Raw genomic sequence first — 18,872 nt, 5'->3', positions numbered from 1 at the left:
GGGTAACAGGAACACCATCTTCTCTGAGGCAATAACCCATTCCTGAGTAACATACCACTCCCACCCAGTACCTGCAAAAGCTGGGGTTCCCGACTCAGACGTCTGTCCCAAGGGCTGTTTGTATAAATGGAGCCTCAAACCTGAGGGTTCTCACAGGGTCCAGGCTCCCCTTCTGTCTTTTCCAATTTTCCTGTTCCTCACAAGCTTTAGTACACGTGGATGTCAGCTCAAGGTGGCTTCTGGAAACAGCCATTGTGTGCCCGGTTCTGCTCCTGGAGGCCCGCCACACACGCATTCTCTCCTTGGCCGGAGAGCGTGGCCAGCTCTTCTCATTTTTGTCACAACCTGCCCAGACCCCGCAAGGCCCTGCCAGGGCCCCAGGCAGCATGGCCACCAGCCCCTCACTGCACATGCCCTTGGCTCTGACCTCTGTTTCTCTATGTATAGCTGGGTTCTTGTATTCCCAATTGTATTTTTTTTATAGAAACATCACGGCAAACTATTTAAGCTTCGAGCCCTTCAAATCTTGTGTCCATCTCTGTGGCCCCACAACTTTCTAGGGCTCTGTCTTCACCAACTGAAAACAGAACTGGTCCAGTCTACAAATGCCACAGTGGAATTAAGATGTTTCAAAACGCATGCCACAAATTCACATACTGTATCTCACACTGTCTAGTTTAGATTACCCAGGTCCCACTCTTCTCATGAATACAGATTACCAAAAGTTCACTAAACATTTAAAAAATCAAAATAAATGCCTTTCAACCTAGTAAAACCTGCATTGCCTGTCAAAAGGACACTCTGATATCACAGAAGGTACTGGATGTTCCCAAAGCACGCACCCTGGATCAGCAGGTGCCCTGCCGGAAGCTGCTAGAATACCCACAAGCATGAAACCCTTCAAACCCACTGCGAACTGACTTTCAAAGTGTCGCCCATGCTCCCACAGAATGCACTGGAATAAGGTTTGCAGGATTTTAGCAGGAAACCTGTTACCAGCTCCTCCAGAGGCCAATCAGGTACCAACCAAGTTACCCATGGTCGCCGTATTAATGCAGAGAAAATACCAAAGAGATTCATCTCAAGTCTCCCCTCTCCCTCCCTCGCTGCTGGTGGTGGGTCTCCCCTGGACTCCGTGTGCCCCCCGTCACTGCCGTATCCTGTGTCCGGACGAGGTCTGCTGTCTCACCTGCTGCCCCATCACACACCCATGACCTAAGTGCCCTGAGAGCATTTACGTTCAGGTTTTGATTTTATCCATTCTCTAAAGGTAAGAATGTCAACAGTTTCTGTACAATTGCAGTTGTGCTTAAAAAGTAGATACGGCAGGTGCTTGGGTGGTTCAGTCGGTGAAGCATCTGCCTTTGGCTCAGGTCATGATCTCAGGGTCCTGGGATCGAGTCCCGCATTGGGCTCTCTGCTCCGTGAGGAGTCTGCTTCCCCTGCTAACCCCACTTGTGCTCTCTCTCTCAAATAAAAAAAAAAAAAAACTTTTAAAAAATGTAGATACAGAACATTATTTCATTAAACTCAATAAAAAGATGTTAAAAACACATCTGGCTATAACCATGTCCTCTGTGATGTGTCTTCTGATTTTATCACAACATGATGCAGGAAAGAGTTGGATCTGTTTACAAACCATAGGTGTTCATGGGTCTCACATGTTTGGTTTTTTCCTTCTTTTTTTTAGTTCCCTGGATTTATCCTTTGTCTTTAGTTATATTAAAACTGGGTTGTTGACAACACATGTGTACATAAAACACGGAAAAAATCAATCCTTTGTTGGCAGTAAAACAACAGCTCACTGCCGTGAACTTGTAAGTTGTGCCTGAGCTCCTTTCATTAACGGCAGTTTGGTCTCAGTATTATAGACAACGCATCAGCTGAATTGTGCATAATGCAGTTCGTAAAACTCTTCCTTTCAATTCTGGCTTCTCATGTGTCTTCTTGTTGTTTTATGGGTTTTTGTTTGTTTGTTTGTTTGTTTTGAGAGAGAGAATGTGTGCGGGGGGTGAGGGGCAGAGAGAAAGAATCTCAGACTCCATGCTAAGCATGGAGTCCACACAGGGCTCGATCTCACCCCTGAGATCATGACCTGAGATGAAACCAGGAGTCAGATGCTTAAGTGACTAAGCCACCCAGGTGCCCCATCTCATGTATTTTTTAAATATTACCTCCCGTTAACGTTTGGTAATGAACTTGTGATTTTTAGTAGAATCAATTAATATGTTTCAGTGATCCTGGCCTTAGGCTGTAAGCATCTCTGTAGGAGACAGACTACGGGCTCTTCTGATGTCCTGGCCGTCTGAACTCTGAGGTAGGTTGTCCGCATGCAGGGGGAATGAAAACATGATCTGACCATTAGGTTTTCACTCCATGTGTGGCTGGCAGCAGTGTAAACTAGGTTCCCTACCTTCACCTCTATCTGTTTGGTGTCCAGATGCTGGAACAGCAGCTTCACTCGAGTGTTTCCGTCATCTGAAGATCCTTTAAGCTGAGAAAATTTAAATCTCCAGAGCACATTCTGCAAAAGAATGAAATTTTGATTTAGAAATAGCTCACTTACATCATTAATATCCATTCATATATTTAATACTCCATTTTTAAAAATGCAGACATCTGCTTTATTTTCTTATCTACCCTGAGCATGTGATAAGAGCGTCCACCTTCCCCTTCTTCAGTCTGTGCGAAGTGACCTCCTCAGACCACCCACGTCCTCTGTCCCGCGCTGGGCTCCAGGTGTCCCACAGTCCCAGACCCCGACCTGGCAGCATGCTTCCCGCCACCCCACCCACCCTCCCTGGCTTTCTCCTTCCTGTACGTGGCTACCAGTGTCATATGATCACTGCTCCTTCTTCTGCTTGCAAGACTTTAAAAATCCACTAGGAGGCCCACTTCTTGCTACAGAGCACGAGATTTGGTCCTCGGTGCAGACAGAGGGAAAACTTCATTCCCACTGATGGCCCCACCTGGGGCTCGTCCAAATCACCCCACGTCGGTTTCTCCCGCACCAAAGCTGAGAAAGGCAGTGATCACATCCTCATACCACTGCAAAGACAATGGGCTGTTTACTAAGGTACTTCAGAGATGAAATGTGCTTCATAAATTCTCAGTTTAATAAAAAAGAAAGTCTGCAACAAATACTTTGTGGTTTTTATAAAAGGTAGTCTGTGCTTACAGACACTTCATGAGAAACGTCTTCATCTCCCAGAAGAATCCAGTGCAAGCTGCAGTTTCCAGTAAATAAAAGTGCTTGTTTTGAAAGAGTGAACCATCTTTCTCTAAGCATCACAATAGGCAAAGAGGCAGCGACAGTGGGGGAGGGATTCAAAGGCACTTCTTCCCTGGCGACCCCTGACCCCTCACCCCCACTGACCTCAGGGTCTTGCACTTCTTTTTTTTGAATCCAGGCTCCGTGTTTCAGGGCAAAGTGTCCAAACAAGCTCCATCAGGTGCTGGGACTCCGGAACTCCGTCAGGGTCTCAGGGAACAACACCTGGGTCTTTCCTTTCAGGATGAGGAAGGTGGGTCTACACCAGCCTCAGCGGGGTTGGGTGTTCTCACTCCCAGCCGGAGGGCCTCCTCGTGTTGGAATTAGGAGGTTCTGCCCAGAACTCACACTGCATGCGCCACTTCCTCAGAAGCAGCCCCTGGCCCACTGCCATCAGCCACCAAGCAAAAACCACAGCACAGTTAACCAGAAGGTGCACTGAGGACGGTGAGCAGAGCGCTGGGCAAGGTGCCTGGCTCCCACGGCTCCTGTGCCTGCTGGCGTGCCCGCCTCTGAGACTCGGACAGAATGGCCCAAGTCTTGTCTGCCTTGGATGTTAACACTCCCCAGCTTTCACGCGGGAACCTGTCATCAAGGGAAGCCAGGGGCATCCTGGGCATCGTGGTTTTGCCAGATTCCTTGGCAAAGCCCAGATGGCTCTGTGATGAACAATGGAACCACACGTCGTTCAAATCTGATTAGGAGGAAGAGCCTAATAGTGGTCGACCCTCATCAGGATAATGCTTAGGAATTACCTCAATAATTAACATCTCACATGGTGTCAGCTGTTGAGCTATTACAGACAGAAGACCTCCTCGAAAGTGCTGCTGCTGATCCTCACAATGGAGTCCTGCAGGTTTATTACTGTTACCTTCCAGCACATTCTCTCCACACTGACCCTGTCCTGAACCTGTCCTGCTTTCAAAGGAACACTGCCTTTGGAGAGCACACACCCACAGTTCACTGGTGTTATGTCCGATTTTCTCCCACAGCCGCGCTGCATCAGGGACGAGGGCACTTTCATCAGCTGATTAGGAGCCACTGTGCAGGGAGCTGGGTGTGGGGCTGACTGACCGTGGGCGCACCCGCACCACACCCACACGCGATTTTGCAGGACAAGATGGCAGGGCAGGAGAGCAGGAGGTGGGGGGCAGGAGGTGGGGGCTGGGGGGCAGGAGGTGCGGGGGTTGGGGGCTGGGAGGCAGGAGGTGGGGGGCAGGAGGTGGGGGTTGTGGGGCTGGGGGGGCAGGAGGTGGGGGTTTGGGAGGCCGGGGGGGCGGGAGGTGGCTCTGGTGCAGTGGAACTTCCTCTGCTGGTGGGCTCTTTCCAAGTCACTTCCAACTCCTTCTGAAGTCTTCTTTCTTGTACCTAAAACAGAACTTTTCCTGAAGAAACCGAATGTGCTATTTCCATGAAGGATGCCGTGTCTGCACATGTCACCTGAAAGAGGTACCAGGCCAGTAGCTGAGTTTCAGGATTGTAAGCTCTTCTGCAAAACACGTGTGGGCTCCCCAGGTGGGATCATGATGGCTGTCCGAGTGGAGCCGCCTGGACCTCAAGTGCTGCCCCCACCCCACACCAGGCAGGAGACGTGTCTGGACACAGGGTGAGGTAGGAGGGAATCCTGGGTTTTGGGTCTCGATCTTGGAAGATGAAAGCATTTGCTGTGGTTGTAGTGATTCAACAACAGTCCCCCAGTCAAGCGCGTGTTACAGGAAACACATTGCTAGGTCGTGGGTGGTGACTGTCATAGCTCGAGTCCCTCCTGACACACCGGACTTGTTAATTACTGACAATGAAAGCAGGGCCCCCAGGGACCGGGTGGACAACCCTGTATCGGGTTCTCGGTGCCTGTGGCATCGCTCGTCCTGAGGGCTTTTCCTGCCAGTCAGACCCAAACTGACATTTCCTCTCCTACAAGAAAGTCATTCTTTTCCAGTTTTTTCAAATCTAATCTTTCTGTTCTTCCTTGTGGGATTATTGGGTTCCAGCCCAGCGGGGAATCAGGCAAGAGGACTTCCACAAGGACCGCCACGCATCACCCTCAACAGAGACGCGTTATTTCTCTGCTGTGTGTGCAGAACATCTCATTGGCAAGAAGACATTCTGGAATGCAAGCTCATGTTTACAGACAAGGCTGCTTCCCAACACGCCCCCAGGCAGAAAGCAAATCAGGAAAAGTTCACCCTGGTCCTAGATCTCAAGTGACACTTGGATGGCTCGTCTGTGGGCTGTCTTGCTTCTCTGCTGCCTGATGGCCCACAATCTGTTCCCTGCTTCTTGCTGACGTCCTCTCCGGCTTCCGATTCGGTACACCAGAAATGGGACGTCGGTTACCACCAAACCAGAGGGATCAAGAGTGAACAGTCATGGTCGCCCAGCGGGCCTCCGAGTGAGCTGGGTGTGTGCAGGTACCCGTGGCTTCTGCGCAGAGACCCATGTCAGCCCCAGCAAGAAGGCGGGGACACACGCACACAGAGAGGTCTGGTTTATTCTGGCTTAAATGGTTTGAAGATAATTTGTCTAGAAATTTAAAGATATTGGACAACACGGTTCCCATTTGTTTTGTAAGAGAAGGAAAAATGTGCACTGCCAAGCATGTTTGCTTCCCGGTGATGGCAGGTCTTGCGCTTCACTCCCTTCCCATGGTGCAGAGGGACAGCTGATGTGAGCGGTTCACGGCTGGAGACAACCGTTCACCTTTCCTCTGGCAAACACAGAAGTGGGGAGCTAAGGAATCTGACCGCACGTTTACTTCTGAGGCTCATCATGTCCATGCAGGTGCCCAGCATTCAAACTGAGACCCCTACCAAAACCTCATCTTTGTTCTTATGAACATTTGGTGAATAATACCACCACCACGTTGTGGGGCTACTTCTGACCCAGAAGTTACTCAAAATGGTCTGATCTAAAGCATATTATAGCATGGAAGTATGAATTATCTTGTGAATATAGGCGTGGTCAATCTCAAACTAAATGTTTCTAAGGTCAAAAAAATCTATGATTTTTCCCTAATAACTTATATTAACGCATATTGAGAAGACACCATTTTCATAATTATTCACAATTATTCATATCAATCTAGAAATAATGGAAAACTTATGTATACTGAATTTACTAATATCATACATTAAAAGAATGAAGATGTGTCAAATGGAGAAGAGTTATAAGTATTTCATAGATTTACAACCCACCGGTATACTCTTCACAGTTAAGCTGCAAAAGCTTAAGCTTTTCTTTTGAAAATTAATTCAAATATTATAAATTTAAAAATTTTAAAAAGGCATACACGAAACAAGGCTCTGGCACAATTTTCTTTTTACATTGTCATGTGTTCTTTAAAATTTCCAGTTACTGTCTTAAATCATGACAAACACATAAGTATTAGGCCAAAACTTCTTACAATCAAGAAGTAAACACAAGGAAAATGTGAAGACTTCACTTTCACAGGGGAATAGGTCGGGAGAAGGCCCTAGGTCTGATCTGAGGCTCAGATGACCGAAAAGACTTCACCAGAACATTATGAAAACTGGATGAAGACAGTGAACTTGACATTAAGTGGCTGAAAGGACCAGGCAGGGAAGGTGGCAGGTTCCCCCAAAGGCAGAGCTGAGTGCTCCTGAGGCTCCTGCAGGGCCAGGGAGGGGGGAGGGGCTTCTCCAGGCCCCGTCCCCTCCCCCCAGGCACACAGGTCATGGAGCTGGGGGGCTCCTGGAGGGCTGGCTCCAGCACACAGAGGGCAGGGTGGTGAAGGGACGCCCCGCGGTGTTCAGCAGAGTGAGGTGGTCAAGGGTCCTCGATAAACAGCCAGTGACAATAAGAGCTTAGTCTAGTTCTGCAGCTCGTTGTCAGGATGTTTCAAGTAGCTCGGCCGCTCACCGCAATAAGGATCATATTCTAGCTCTCTGAACTTGTATCTGATTGATTTTAGGGCCAGCCAGGGAGATGCTGTGTGCACGGGTAGGAAGGGCCCCTCAAGGGGCACACCCGCCCAACCGCGCGGGCATGAAATACAGGACGGACACGGAGGGGTGTGACGCGAAGGGAGTGATGTCCTGGAGAGGGACACAGAGCAGCCGACGAAGAGGAAGTTCATGGGATAAAGAGAAGCAAGAATGTGCTGCTGGGGTGAGCCTGTGGGCACCCCAGCTCCGCAACTTCACTCCATCTCCACTCCCCAGGAAGCTGCCCTTCAGCCCTGATCCGAGCGCGTGAAAGGCTCAGAGCCTGATCAGGATTTGGTGTCAAGAGGTTATTTCTCATCTGCTATGAGTCAGATCTTCCCGTGGCACCGTCCAGGGTTCCTTCGTCCACTCTGTGCTGAGGGGCCCCGTGGTCCCGTGAACAGAAGGCGCCTCTTCGGATCTCACAGCCATGCGCACCCCTGGACGGCCCTTGTGAGGGTGGAGCAGACACGGGGCTCTCACGTCACACATAGCAGGAACCAACACTGGGGGTGGGGGGGGAAGGCTCCACCAGGGCCACCAGGAGGACAGTGAGCTCTGTCAGCTCGTGGGGCACCTGGCGCTGTGCAAGTCTTGACCCTGGGAACCAGGCCTGCCGGGTGTGGACAGACCACCCCAGATGGGCCAGCGGAGACACATGCACTGGCGCAGACATATGCGCTGGGTGGCACTCGGCTCCTGGGATGGATAGAGAGCTGGCGGGCTCCCTCCAGACTGGCCTCATCCCCCAGGCCCCAGACCACACCGCCACATGCAGCCAGAGAAGGGGTACGCAGGTCCTCGTGGGGGGGCAGTCCAGACGGCTTGAAACCTGCTCTTCACTTGACATCTGGAAAATCTCGGTTAGATCTAATGAAACGCAGATTTTCTTGGAACACCAAGCTCTCCGTCAGGCCTAATAGTTGAGAGACAGTGTAGAAACTTCTTCCTTGTGCCTGGATGGCTGCTTCTTCGCTCATCTCAGAGGCTGGTGCGGGAGGTGATGCAGACTTCAGGCCCAGCAGCATGGCCAGCACCACCCGGATCCTGTCCTGCAGGAGCTGTGCTGCGTCAAGGACTCGTGCCCTCTCCGTGGCCTCAATGCTGATGGAGCACATGAATCCTTCCTAGTATTCAATGTTCCTGCAAATGGGCCCTGTTGTTCTAAACCCTAGGTAGAGGGGCGCCCGGGTGACACAGTTGGTTAAGCCTCTGACTCTTGGTTTCAGCTCAGGTCATGATCTCAAGGTCATGGGATTGAGCCCTGTATCAGGCTCCACACTCAGCATGAAGTCTGCTTGAGATTCTCTCTCCCTCTGCCCCTCTCTCCTGTCTCTCCCCCTTCCCTGAAAAGTAACTAAACAGATAAATAAACACTACTGTGACCCCTATTGTGAAACCTCCTACCCTTTTCCTGGGAGGGAATAAAATAAGAGCGCAGTGAGTTTTCTTGTGGAGAATTCTGTCAAGGAGGCAGCCCCTCCTCAGAACAGAGCTCCCGGCTCTGCACCTTGTTGCTGGCTGTTCCGTGCATGGCAGGGCACTTACAGCGTCTCTGATCCCCCCCCCCCCCACTAGATGCCAGCAGAAACACCCCTTCAAATGCCCCCGAGGGCAAACTCACCCCCACAAGAGCCACTGTCTAGAAGAATGGGGAAGACACAGGCCAGACCTCTGAAAAGCTAGGGTGCGATTTCACAGGGGATCCCGAGTTGGCCACGATGATTAACTTGTAGAAGAGAGTATCCAAAGGTTTTACAAGGAAGTCTGGAAATAAACACTGGTGAGACCGCCACTTGAGATGAGGCGTCCCTGGCTCCGAGCTGACCCACGGCCGGGCACAGGCTAAGCTGGCTGGCTCTGCGCCCCTGCCATGTGACGCACCCGTCCTGCCTATGCCTCCCCATCCTGCATTCTGAATGAGCCCCGTGGGATGACATACTATGGGCTTGAGGTGAACGTTCGGGCTCACAGAGATGCCGGTGGAAATGGTGGTCTCCTGTGCGGTAAGGGGAAGTCAACCACAGCTGAGCACCTGATGAGACCCGCTAAACGGCTGCCGTTCTCTCACCAAGATGCTCAGGTTTGAAGTCAGGCAGGAGATAACATTTCTTTCCAAAGTGTTTACCTTTGGGCCGGGGATCTTTCCCTCGAGCAGGACCCAGGAGACCCTCCCTATGCCGGCGTGGACGGTGGTGGCCGGCACCGCTGTGCACACGGTAAACTGGCTGGGCTGGTGGCGTCCCGTTTGCTCCTCTGAAATGTAACAGTGCACGTGCCTGGGCACCGGGCCGTGCCTGCTGGGCAGCTTACCTTTGTCTTACTGTCAAAACAGGTGAATCCCAAAGCGAAGTCCACCGTGAAACACAGCGTTTCTCCTTGCCAGCTACACGCATATGTTCTGGACTAGAAAAGAGAATTCATTTTGAGAAAACATTCTTTAGCAACGGAGCTCAACATTAACCAGGTGGTTGCAGTATCCCCCCATGATCAGAAACCAAGTTTTTTAAAAAGTTTTTAAAACTCCTGATGTTTTGCATACAGGCAGTTCTTTCTGGGATTTTGTCTACAGGCAAACATCTCGAACCACGTAGAAGCTGGACATGGGGCCTTCGTGCCACTCTCACCACAAACAAGCAAACAGGGCCCAGCAAGTCCTCAGTCAGCAAAGTGGTTTGGAAACACCGGGATTCCTAGTTCTGCTTGCTAAAGTGTTCGGAAGGACCTGGGGTGTGATGCGCTCACTCTCCTCTCCTTGTTCAGGGCCCACAGGACTGAAGGCCAGGGCTGCAGGCCTGTTCCCTGGGAACCCGGATGTCCTTTGGGGGAAAAGATTCTGAAGAGCAGCAACACCAAAACCAAAGCACAGACCCTCGCAGGGGAGAGGCTGTGGCCGCGTGGCTCCTGTATCACCCCCCGGGCGGGTTTGGGTGAGGTCACCTCTGCCGTCAAACTCAACATGAACGCCTCGTCTGCTGGGCGGTGAGCACATGGATGCTCAGGGCCGGCTTCCTCTCCTGTGCGGGTAGCTGCACACACACAGGCACACATCTCCATGTGTCCAGCCATGTGGGACAGAAGGACCAAAATGCAGAGACCTGTGCTAATATCTGCATGGCACTCTCAACAGAAGGAACAAATACAGGAAGAGGAACATTAATACCTTGGGAAGCTTTACTTTTCACAACCTGTGTGATCAGCCTGCAGGTAAAACCTCCCAGCCTCAGCGCAGAGGGGAGCTGAAGGCCGGTGCTCAGGCCTCACTGCAGTGGGCAGTGTCTTCCGTCCTGTCAAATCAGGGGACTTCCATCAGGATGCCTTCCGGACTTTACAGCCCCCATCCTCCTCCTCTGGGGTTCCACCTCAGCACACAGGTCAGCTCCCTTCAGCCGCGCAGGTCGGCCACGTCCAGCCCGCGGTGACTCCTCCGTCCTCCATTCCCAGGTCCAGCTCAGCTGCTGAGCCTTTTGTTATGATGACCTTCATCTTGAACTGTGTGACTTACCTCCTCGTGTGGCTTCAGATCTCCCTGCTGAGGCTTTTCTGTCTTCTCATCGGTTTCCAAGGGTTTTTGCTTTACTTCCTTTCTGAAGTGCATCGATCACTGCTGCTTGAACACCGTAGTCAGATATTCTAACTCCCAACATCTTCGTGCTGGAAGCTACTGTCTTTTCACTCGATTTGAGATCTTACTGGTTTACTGAAGCCTGGATATTTTTGTATTATGAGATCCTTGAACTCATTTAAGTCGTTCTACCTGAATTTCTCTGGTTCATCTTCCACAGGGGAGGGGGCTGTCCCGGGACCACCAGGGCAGGCGGAAGTCGAGGTCCCCCTCTTGGTGTTGGACCCTTACTGCTGATGGACAGGACGATTGTTCCAGCTCCGTGAGGTGGTCCCTGCTTCTGCTCCCTGCCACTGAGTGGGGGGGAGCCTGACACCACCTGGTAGGGGGAGCTATCGTTCCTGCCTGGCGGGACAGAGGCATTTGCTGAGGGTGGGGTGGGTCCATGGGGATGTCTGTGTGTTTGGCTGGCATGGATCACTTACTTTGTAAAACGTTTCTGTCCCACCAGGCTGCCCTTCCTGGTCCTGGGCTGCAGGGGGCCGGCTGTGGTGAGTTTTGGGGTCTGCACCTGTTGGTATTTCTGGGTGGCCCCCTTCTTCAGTGCCAAGTCTAGGACACACACGGGAAAGAACACGCAGGCCCTCTGCACCATGTGGTCCTCGAGCCCTGAGGCCCCTCACTGGCCCTCCTGAGTCACTAATTCTTTTAAAAAGGTTGTTGAGTTAGTGGCCACCACCTTATTCATTAAGTTAATAAACGTAACACTTAAAAATTAACTTGCTTACTACTGAGCCCCACCAGGGCTCTGCAGGATGCGGTGCTGTTAGATCTGTATTTGGAGCAGATGTGTGCGGGAGCCGGGCAGGGTGTGGACAGCATGTAGACAGTGGGAGGCTTTCCTCACCACTCATGGCCAGAAGCTCAGCCCACATGGGGCAGTGGTGCAGGCGCAGTGAGCCCCTTGCAGAAGGCTGTGGCTCACATCTGTGCAGGCTGTGGAGACCACGGGCCCTGGTCCCTCCTGCGTCCCAGGTGAGGCTGCGCACATCCGGTTGTGTTCCCAGCAAGCCTGTGTGGGGTGCTGGGCACATGTGGGGGATGAGTCTACGTGCACCTGGTCACCCTGGCTGGGAGGCCATGCTGCTTGAGAAACAATCTTTAGAGGGAAATCGAGGCAGGCATTGACGTGGACAGCACAGCTGTGCGTCTGAGCTGCCTTGGACCACGGAGCTTGTGGCCCCATTTGTGAGCATGCCCGAAACCGCAGGGTGTGTGTGACACTAGGATGGCACGACCGGGGCCTAATGCCTTTCACTCCACCTGTAAACACCACGGCCACAAGCCCAATGTGCCGCAGCCACGGAAAAATCAAGCTAATAAAGACCAAACAGCTCCTCACAGGACAGTAGGCTGAACTAAATTAGGCTGTAATAAATACGGTGTCAAATAGCACATTCAAGTTCATTTTCAAGTGTGTTAAAAAATCCACACTCCGGTACCATTAAACAAAGGCATGGAAATTAGCCTGTGAGATATTCTAGAGAGCGCACAGCCAGGGCGTAAGCGAAGGGGAGAGCGAATGAGAAAGCTGAGGAAGGGATTCTGTTCCTTAGCACTATGAGAAGCGAGCGCCGTGTGAGGCTGAGAGGAGGTGTCTGCAGGTGCAGGAGTCCCGCGGGAGGAGGCACTTCTGACTGCAGGGGCAGACGGATGGCGCCCTCGGGACGAGGGGAGAGGCCCGCAGGAGGGGCCTGGTCGGCAGGTGACAGCGGGACTCGGGCCGGGACTCCCGGTCCTGTGGAGATGCAGAGCCGTGTCCTCCATGGGACTGGCGACCCGTGACCACAGCGTGGCCTGACACGCACCTGAGTGAGCAGTGACAGCCATCACCTGCCCTGCACCGTGTGCCACTCGACACCCTCAAACAATTTTTGGGAACCAGCTCTCTGTTTTACAGAAGAGGGAAACTGAGGCAAATGCATTTTTGGAAGCTTCCCCAAGGTCCCGTGGCTGCAGGTGGAGAAGTCAGGCCCAGGCGCCCCACCACTGGGATGGAGGAGTGCGCTGTGGTGGGCAGTGGTGGCCAAGGTATAAGCACACAAGCCACGGCGCTGGGGTGGGGACAGCGGGCTGTGTGTGGCTCTGCTCTCCACGACTTGGGCCGCAGATGACACGTTTTAGCGCTCTGTAAGGATGGTGCAATTTCCATCCCCTCAGGAGCCTTCTCTGCTTAGTGGCCACCCAACCTGGCTGCTCTGTCTGCCACCGCACAGCATGCGGCATCGTGGGAACACACGGGAAGGGTGAGCATCTCGTGAATAAAAGGCCAGTGTCCAGAGTGCCAGGAGATGTGGCCGACGTGTTTACCGACACTCCATCTGGTCCGCAACGGGAGGTGGGAGCGGGCGGGGAGGCGCACATTGCTGGTGCTGTGTGCCATGGCGGCTTTGCTCTGATCAAATTCAATTGTTTAAAAAAGTCCACGATCTGTAACTCCTTCCAGTGTTCGTCACTGAGGACAGTAACCTGGCGTTCAGGACCTGTGATCCTGTGCCATGGCGAGCATGTGGTGAGTTCAGGTGCTCTCCTCTTCCTCTCCCCGACTGTGCGCTCTCCTGGCCTCCCCGTAAACGGCACTGTTCACCCGACTCCCTCATCCAGCGCACTCTGGGCAGATCCCCAGGGAGAGCCCCGTGGAGCAACGTGCTGCGCAGCATCAGTATCAGCTGGGAGATGACCGAATCCTGTGGAAACCTCTCTGTTCTCCTCCATGTATGTTTTGAACGGTGACTAGACCTCCAGCACACGTGACATGTTGAGCACAAGTCCCAGGCCTGTCCTTAAAGCAATCCTTGGAGAGACCGGGACTCTCGTCCCCGGGAAGATGGCTGCGCCCAGGGTCAGGCGAGCAGGTGCGTCTCCCATGCGCTACCCAAACCTGTGGGAGGAGAGGCCGCTGCGATCAGCCCCAAGCATGCTGGACTCATCAGGTCACCTACCACCTAAGTCCACAGGCCCCTTGCCCTGAGAGAGGGCAGAGGCTGCTGGGGATGCGACATCCACACGCTGCTCCTTCTGGGAGCAAGGAACAGAGAGGCCGTGTGGGGAAAACTCTTCCTCGGAGAAGCTTAACGAGCACACGGCAAATGTCCAGGAGGTGTTTGATCCACATGACTTACAAATAAAACAGAACACTTTAGTCACAAACACGTATGTCACAATATGGATACAGTTTTTAGAATTGATTTTGTGGACAAGGCTTGCATTTTCTACTTGTTCATAAAATACTTTTAAGTGAAATTTTGAAAGATAAACCTAGTTTAGCACTGCCTTACTCAAAAATATTTAACATTCTTTTTTTGGGATCCACACATAAACTCAGAAAGACACTGGTTTGGAGTCTTTGGCCAGAAGTAAATTGATGAGCACGTGTCCTACTTTTGGGTCCTGTTGCAGGTTTTCTGGAAGATGTCTGGCCCATGGTGCCGTGTGTGGGAGACTGGGGTCGCAGTGAGAAACCGGGGCAGGAGCTCACTGTCCCTGAGTGTTAACTCTCCAAAGATGCATGGACGCCAGATGCTGGGGTGCATTCCTGGTCACAACCTCTACTGCCCTCCGTCGGCACAAGGGGGGCACCAACCTGGAAGAGCAAATGTCAAAATGCCCAAGGTCCGTAAAGCTGGTGTGGCTCTTCCCTCACTGGGAATGCTCTGGGAAGGGCTGCTTGAAGCCCTGTAACAAATCCAGGGGCAGAAACAGAAATGAGAAGGCATAGTTCTGAGCTCCACTTAATTAAATTAAGCTGTAAGGGATTTTAGAGAACTGAAGTGCCAGGTCCTAGTCCAATATGTACACTGGCATCTTTCTGCAAAATATTCAGAAAAGCTCATTTGTACCAAGAAAATGCTAAGTAGCACTCCTCACAATCACATTATGTTGGCGATTCACTCTGGAGACTTGCAAACATTTACCATGGGAACGACTTGGTTCAGAGTTTTAAAACACAATTTCCACGGAGAGCATAGCTCCGATGGTCTGGCCGTGTGTGTCTCAGCTCTCTGTGTTCAAACAGCCAGTGACGGGATAATGCATGTAGAGTGGGCACACTGGGCAGGGTCTGGGCCATGCAGGGCCAGCCATGCAGGCTGGTGAGAACCCTGACCCCAGCCTGCTCTCGGAGCTGGAAGACCCTGGATGCGGGGATCAGTGCGGCAGGTCTGCCCTCCCCCAGGGATGAGCAGGTGTGGTGGCTCAGGCAGGGGTCGCAAGAGCCTTCCAGGACACTCGGCTGGCATCCCGCGAGGCCCACCATTCTGCCTCCTTCTCTGCAGCAGTGCTCATGGGCCACACTCAGAGGTTCTGAGTTTGAGACCCGGAGCTCCTTGTAGCTTAGCTACCAGCCCCTGTGGCCACTTGCATCTTCACATCAGTATTTTGTGCCTCTCGATTATATTCTAAGCTTAATTTGGAAAGTAGATGTGCAGTCTCTTTGTAGTAAAGGGCACCTGTATGAATGAGTAAAGGGAGCTCAATTTACTTCAATAAACAAAAAAACCACTAACACCAGGACATGCCGGCATCTGTTTTGACTTTGTCCCCCGTGTCAGTAATGGGAAGTGCACTTTGGAGCACAGACTGCTGGGGGATGTCCCGGTGAGTGATGTGCTGAGGGCGGGAGGCTTATGCTGAGTCATGCTGGACCAGAGTTTGCAGACACAGAAGCCAGCTTCTTGGGTGGAACTGGGGGGTGTTCATGTAGTCCAGCTCGAAGCTTGGCATTCTAAATACGCTGCGTGCATTTCTGATTCAGAAACCACCAGCAGTATTTACTCAGATTGGCAATGGTCCTGACTGAAACAGTGAGGAAGCTGATAAATCATAACTGAGGTAAACACACAGGTTGTGGTGCATGTAGTAATGATGCTACAGCAGTACCCGCAGTAACGATGCCACACCAGTACCCACAGTAATGCTATACCTGTACCCATAGTAACAATGCCGCACCTGAAACTTGTAACAATGCCACGCTGGTACCCACAGTAATGATACCACACCTGTACCTGTAGTAATGATGCCACACTGATACTCATAGTAATGATACCACACCAGTACCTGCAGTAACGATGCTGCACCTGAAACTATAGTAATGATGCCACCCTGATACCTGTAGCAATGAGGCCACACCGGTACCTGTAGTAACGATGCCACACTGGTACCCATAGTAATGATACCACACCAGTACCTGCAGTAACGATGCTGCACCTGAAACTATAGTAATGATGCCACCCTGATACCTGTAGCAATGAGGCCACACCGGTACCTGTAGTAACGATGCCACACTGGTACCCATAGTAATGATACCACACCAGTACCTGCAGTAACGATGCTGCACCTGAAACTATAGTAATGATGCCACCCTGATACCTGTAGCAATGAGGCCACACCGGTACCTGTAGTAACGATGCCACACTGGTACCCATAGTAATGATACCACACCAGTACCTGCAGTAACGATGCTGCACCTGAAACTATAGTAATGATGCCACCCTGATACCTGTAGCAATGAGGCCACACCGGTACCTGTAGTAACGATGCCACACTGGTACCCATAGTAATGATACCACACCAGTACCTGCAGTAACGATGCTGCACCTGAAACTATAGTAATGATGCCACCCTGATACCTGTAGCAATGAGGCCACACCGGTACCTGTAGTAACGATGCCACACTGGTACCCATAGTAATGATCCTACACCAGTACATACAGCAATGATGCTACACCTGCACCCGTAGCAACGGTCCTACACCCACACCCATGGTAATGATGCTACACCTGCACCCGTAGCAACGATGTCACACCAGTACATAGTAATGACGCCACGCCAGTAACTAGCGGAAATGTGTTTGTTACATCTGCACATACCTCAGAGGTTCCTGGGAAACCATCTGTCTGTGTTTGTATATGTTCTCTCTGGAAAAGAGAATGACATGCTCCCTTCTCATGTCTGGAAAAAGGTCTATGGGAAGGTCAACATTTCCTGTAGTCCAACAGATGAGTTTGGTATCCATTGATAAACACATCTATTTTTAATACTTAATGTATTTCTGGTCATTTGGGAATGGGTAGTCCCAAACAGACCAGAAATTGATATGTCAGATTTTTAGAGTTTGGGAAAAGTTTTTCTTTAGAGAATAGTCGCCACACGCTGAGCCACAAAGGCCCATTCCCGTACCACAGGTCTGAGGGAGAGCAGGAACAGTCCTGCAGTGGGTGGGAGTGTGCCTGATGACAGGCAGGCCTGGTAACTTCCCCTCTCTCTCCAGAGGCTGCCTGTTCTGCCAGCGCTCCCCAGCTGGGCCCCCTGGGCCCTGGGTCACCGTTTCCAGCACTCCATTTTGAGGTGTGACCAGGCAGGACACTGGGACCCAGGAACACGCCGTACCCTTCCTGGCAGCCACGGGGCCCAGCAGAACAGGTGTATGGGGATTCTGAGCCCCTGTGATGCACACAGCGACCGCCTCACACACGTCCCTGCACACATGCTACGGTGATCAGCAGGGTGCCTGGCATGGACCAGGGACACCTGTGACTCCACCCGGAGAAGAGCACTGGGAATCGGCTGGTTTCATCTTTCCTTCTCAGGTGGGAACATTGGGCCTCAGAGATTCTGGGCCAATGCCCCAAGGTCATGGCCAGTCAAGGGATGGATTCCAACACTGGCCCTCCCGATGGTAAGGGAAATTCACCGTCTTCCCAGCACAGGATGCAGCCTCCCACGTCTGAGACTGTGCCTCCTGTTGTCATTCTTACTATTATTATTACTCACAAACAAGCATTCTGCCCCAAAGGGAAGTATGTTCCATTAAAATATAGGTTTTCATCATCTTTTACAAAAAAGGTATAAAATATTTTAAAATATTTAATAAAAATTCGTAAATTTCAGGAAAAAGACTAAAAAGCAATTGAAAAAAGAACTTATTTTTAAACAACATAGAGATGAGGTGCCACCAGACCCGGTCCATCCTTGTTAAGAGGATTCTGTGGCCGCCTACACCGTCTCCCCGCTCGGCACCCTCACTGAGCTCTGGTTACCTGCAGCCCTGGGGGCTCGCCGGCTGTTTCGGGTTGTCTCCTGCTGAGGTACTGGAGGCCGTGGCCAGCGTCAGCACGCTTACCCGGGTGCCACCTCTCCTTGTCCCCATATCCTGAGACATGCAGCAGGCGCATCCCCCGTGTCCCTGCTCCCATTCCCCAGACCCTCACTGTCCGCGTGCGGCCACGTGTATGACACACACACACACGGGCCGGCTGCCGTCAAACACAGACACGCACACTGATATGAGGACAGTGCTGACACACTGACATGGGACGGACACTGTGGCGGGTGGGGTGACGGCCCCCAGCACCGGTGAACAAGCTTCCTTAGGTGGCAGAAGGGACGTTGTAGATGGGATGAAGGAAGGACCCAGCTAGGCAAGATGATCCTGGATCGCCCTCATCAAGCTGCGGGAGTCCTGGAAGTGGAGGGCTTCTTCCCGCCTGGTCTGAGCTCCGTGCCTCGGAGGAAGGGCACCAGAGGGGGAGGCCAGCTCTGAAGTCGGGGAGCGGCGGGCTCTGAGGACGGGGTCCCGGCACATGCTGGTCCCTGCACTGGAGGCAGATATCCCTGGGCCTCCAGAGAGACTTGCTGTGTCAGCAGATGGGTCTTCGCCCCGAGAGACCCCCGCGGGGCCGTGGGCTGGTCACCCCGCTAAAGCTGAAAGGCTCCATCTCTGCAGCAGCACGGAGCTGATGCGGACACTCCAGGTGTTTCGCTGCATTTGACTGGACACTTCGCATCCAATGTTTCTGTGACTTTCAGCAAATTCACTACCTTCTCCTCTCCCAGCATCGGCTGAAAGTAAACTGTTTTCTCAACCTCATCCTTGAACAGACGGGTTCTGCTCCATTTCACACCTGCCTTTCCCAAACCGTTTCTCAGGAGCGGTACCCCGGGACGCTCCCATGGCAGCTCAAGCCGTGAACTCCGAGTGGCCATCAGTGTAGATGGACGCTGGCATCTGCCAAGTTACTCTGCCCGACTGGGA

The 18,872-nt window shown here is 52.1% G+C and overlaps 1 protein-coding gene across 1 annotated transcript in view; it reads right to left on the bottom strand.

Annotated features, from left to right (window-relative positions):
• The window catches only part of SNTG2 (syntrophin gamma 2), a 339,157-nt gene that overhangs the window by 12,549 nt on the left and 307,736 nt on the right, over nucleotides 1–18,872 (bottom strand). Inside the window, exons 25-26 of the mRNA XM_088026250.1 lie at nucleotides 9,529–9,621; nucleotides 2,414–2,524 (exon numbers count right to left, since the gene is read on the bottom strand). Coding sequence (XP_087882376.1) covers nucleotides 2,414–2,524; nucleotides 9,529–9,621 — 204 coding nt within the window. The remainder of the gene's footprint in view (nucleotides 1–2,413; nucleotides 2,525–9,528; nucleotides 9,622–18,872) is intronic.

Source organism: Eumetopias jubatus, unplaced genomic scaffold (genome assembly GCF_037043125.1).
Source record: "Eumetopias jubatus isolate StellerSeaLion01/CBP00866 unplaced genomic scaffold, mEumJub1_p1.0 scaffold_9, whole genome shotgun sequence".
NCBI classification, from domain to species: Eukaryota; Metazoa; Chordata; class Mammalia; order Carnivora; family Otariidae; genus Eumetopias; species Eumetopias jubatus.
The sequence above is the reverse complement of the archived record's forward strand: the minus strand, read 5'-3'. Positions and strand labels throughout refer to the sequence as shown.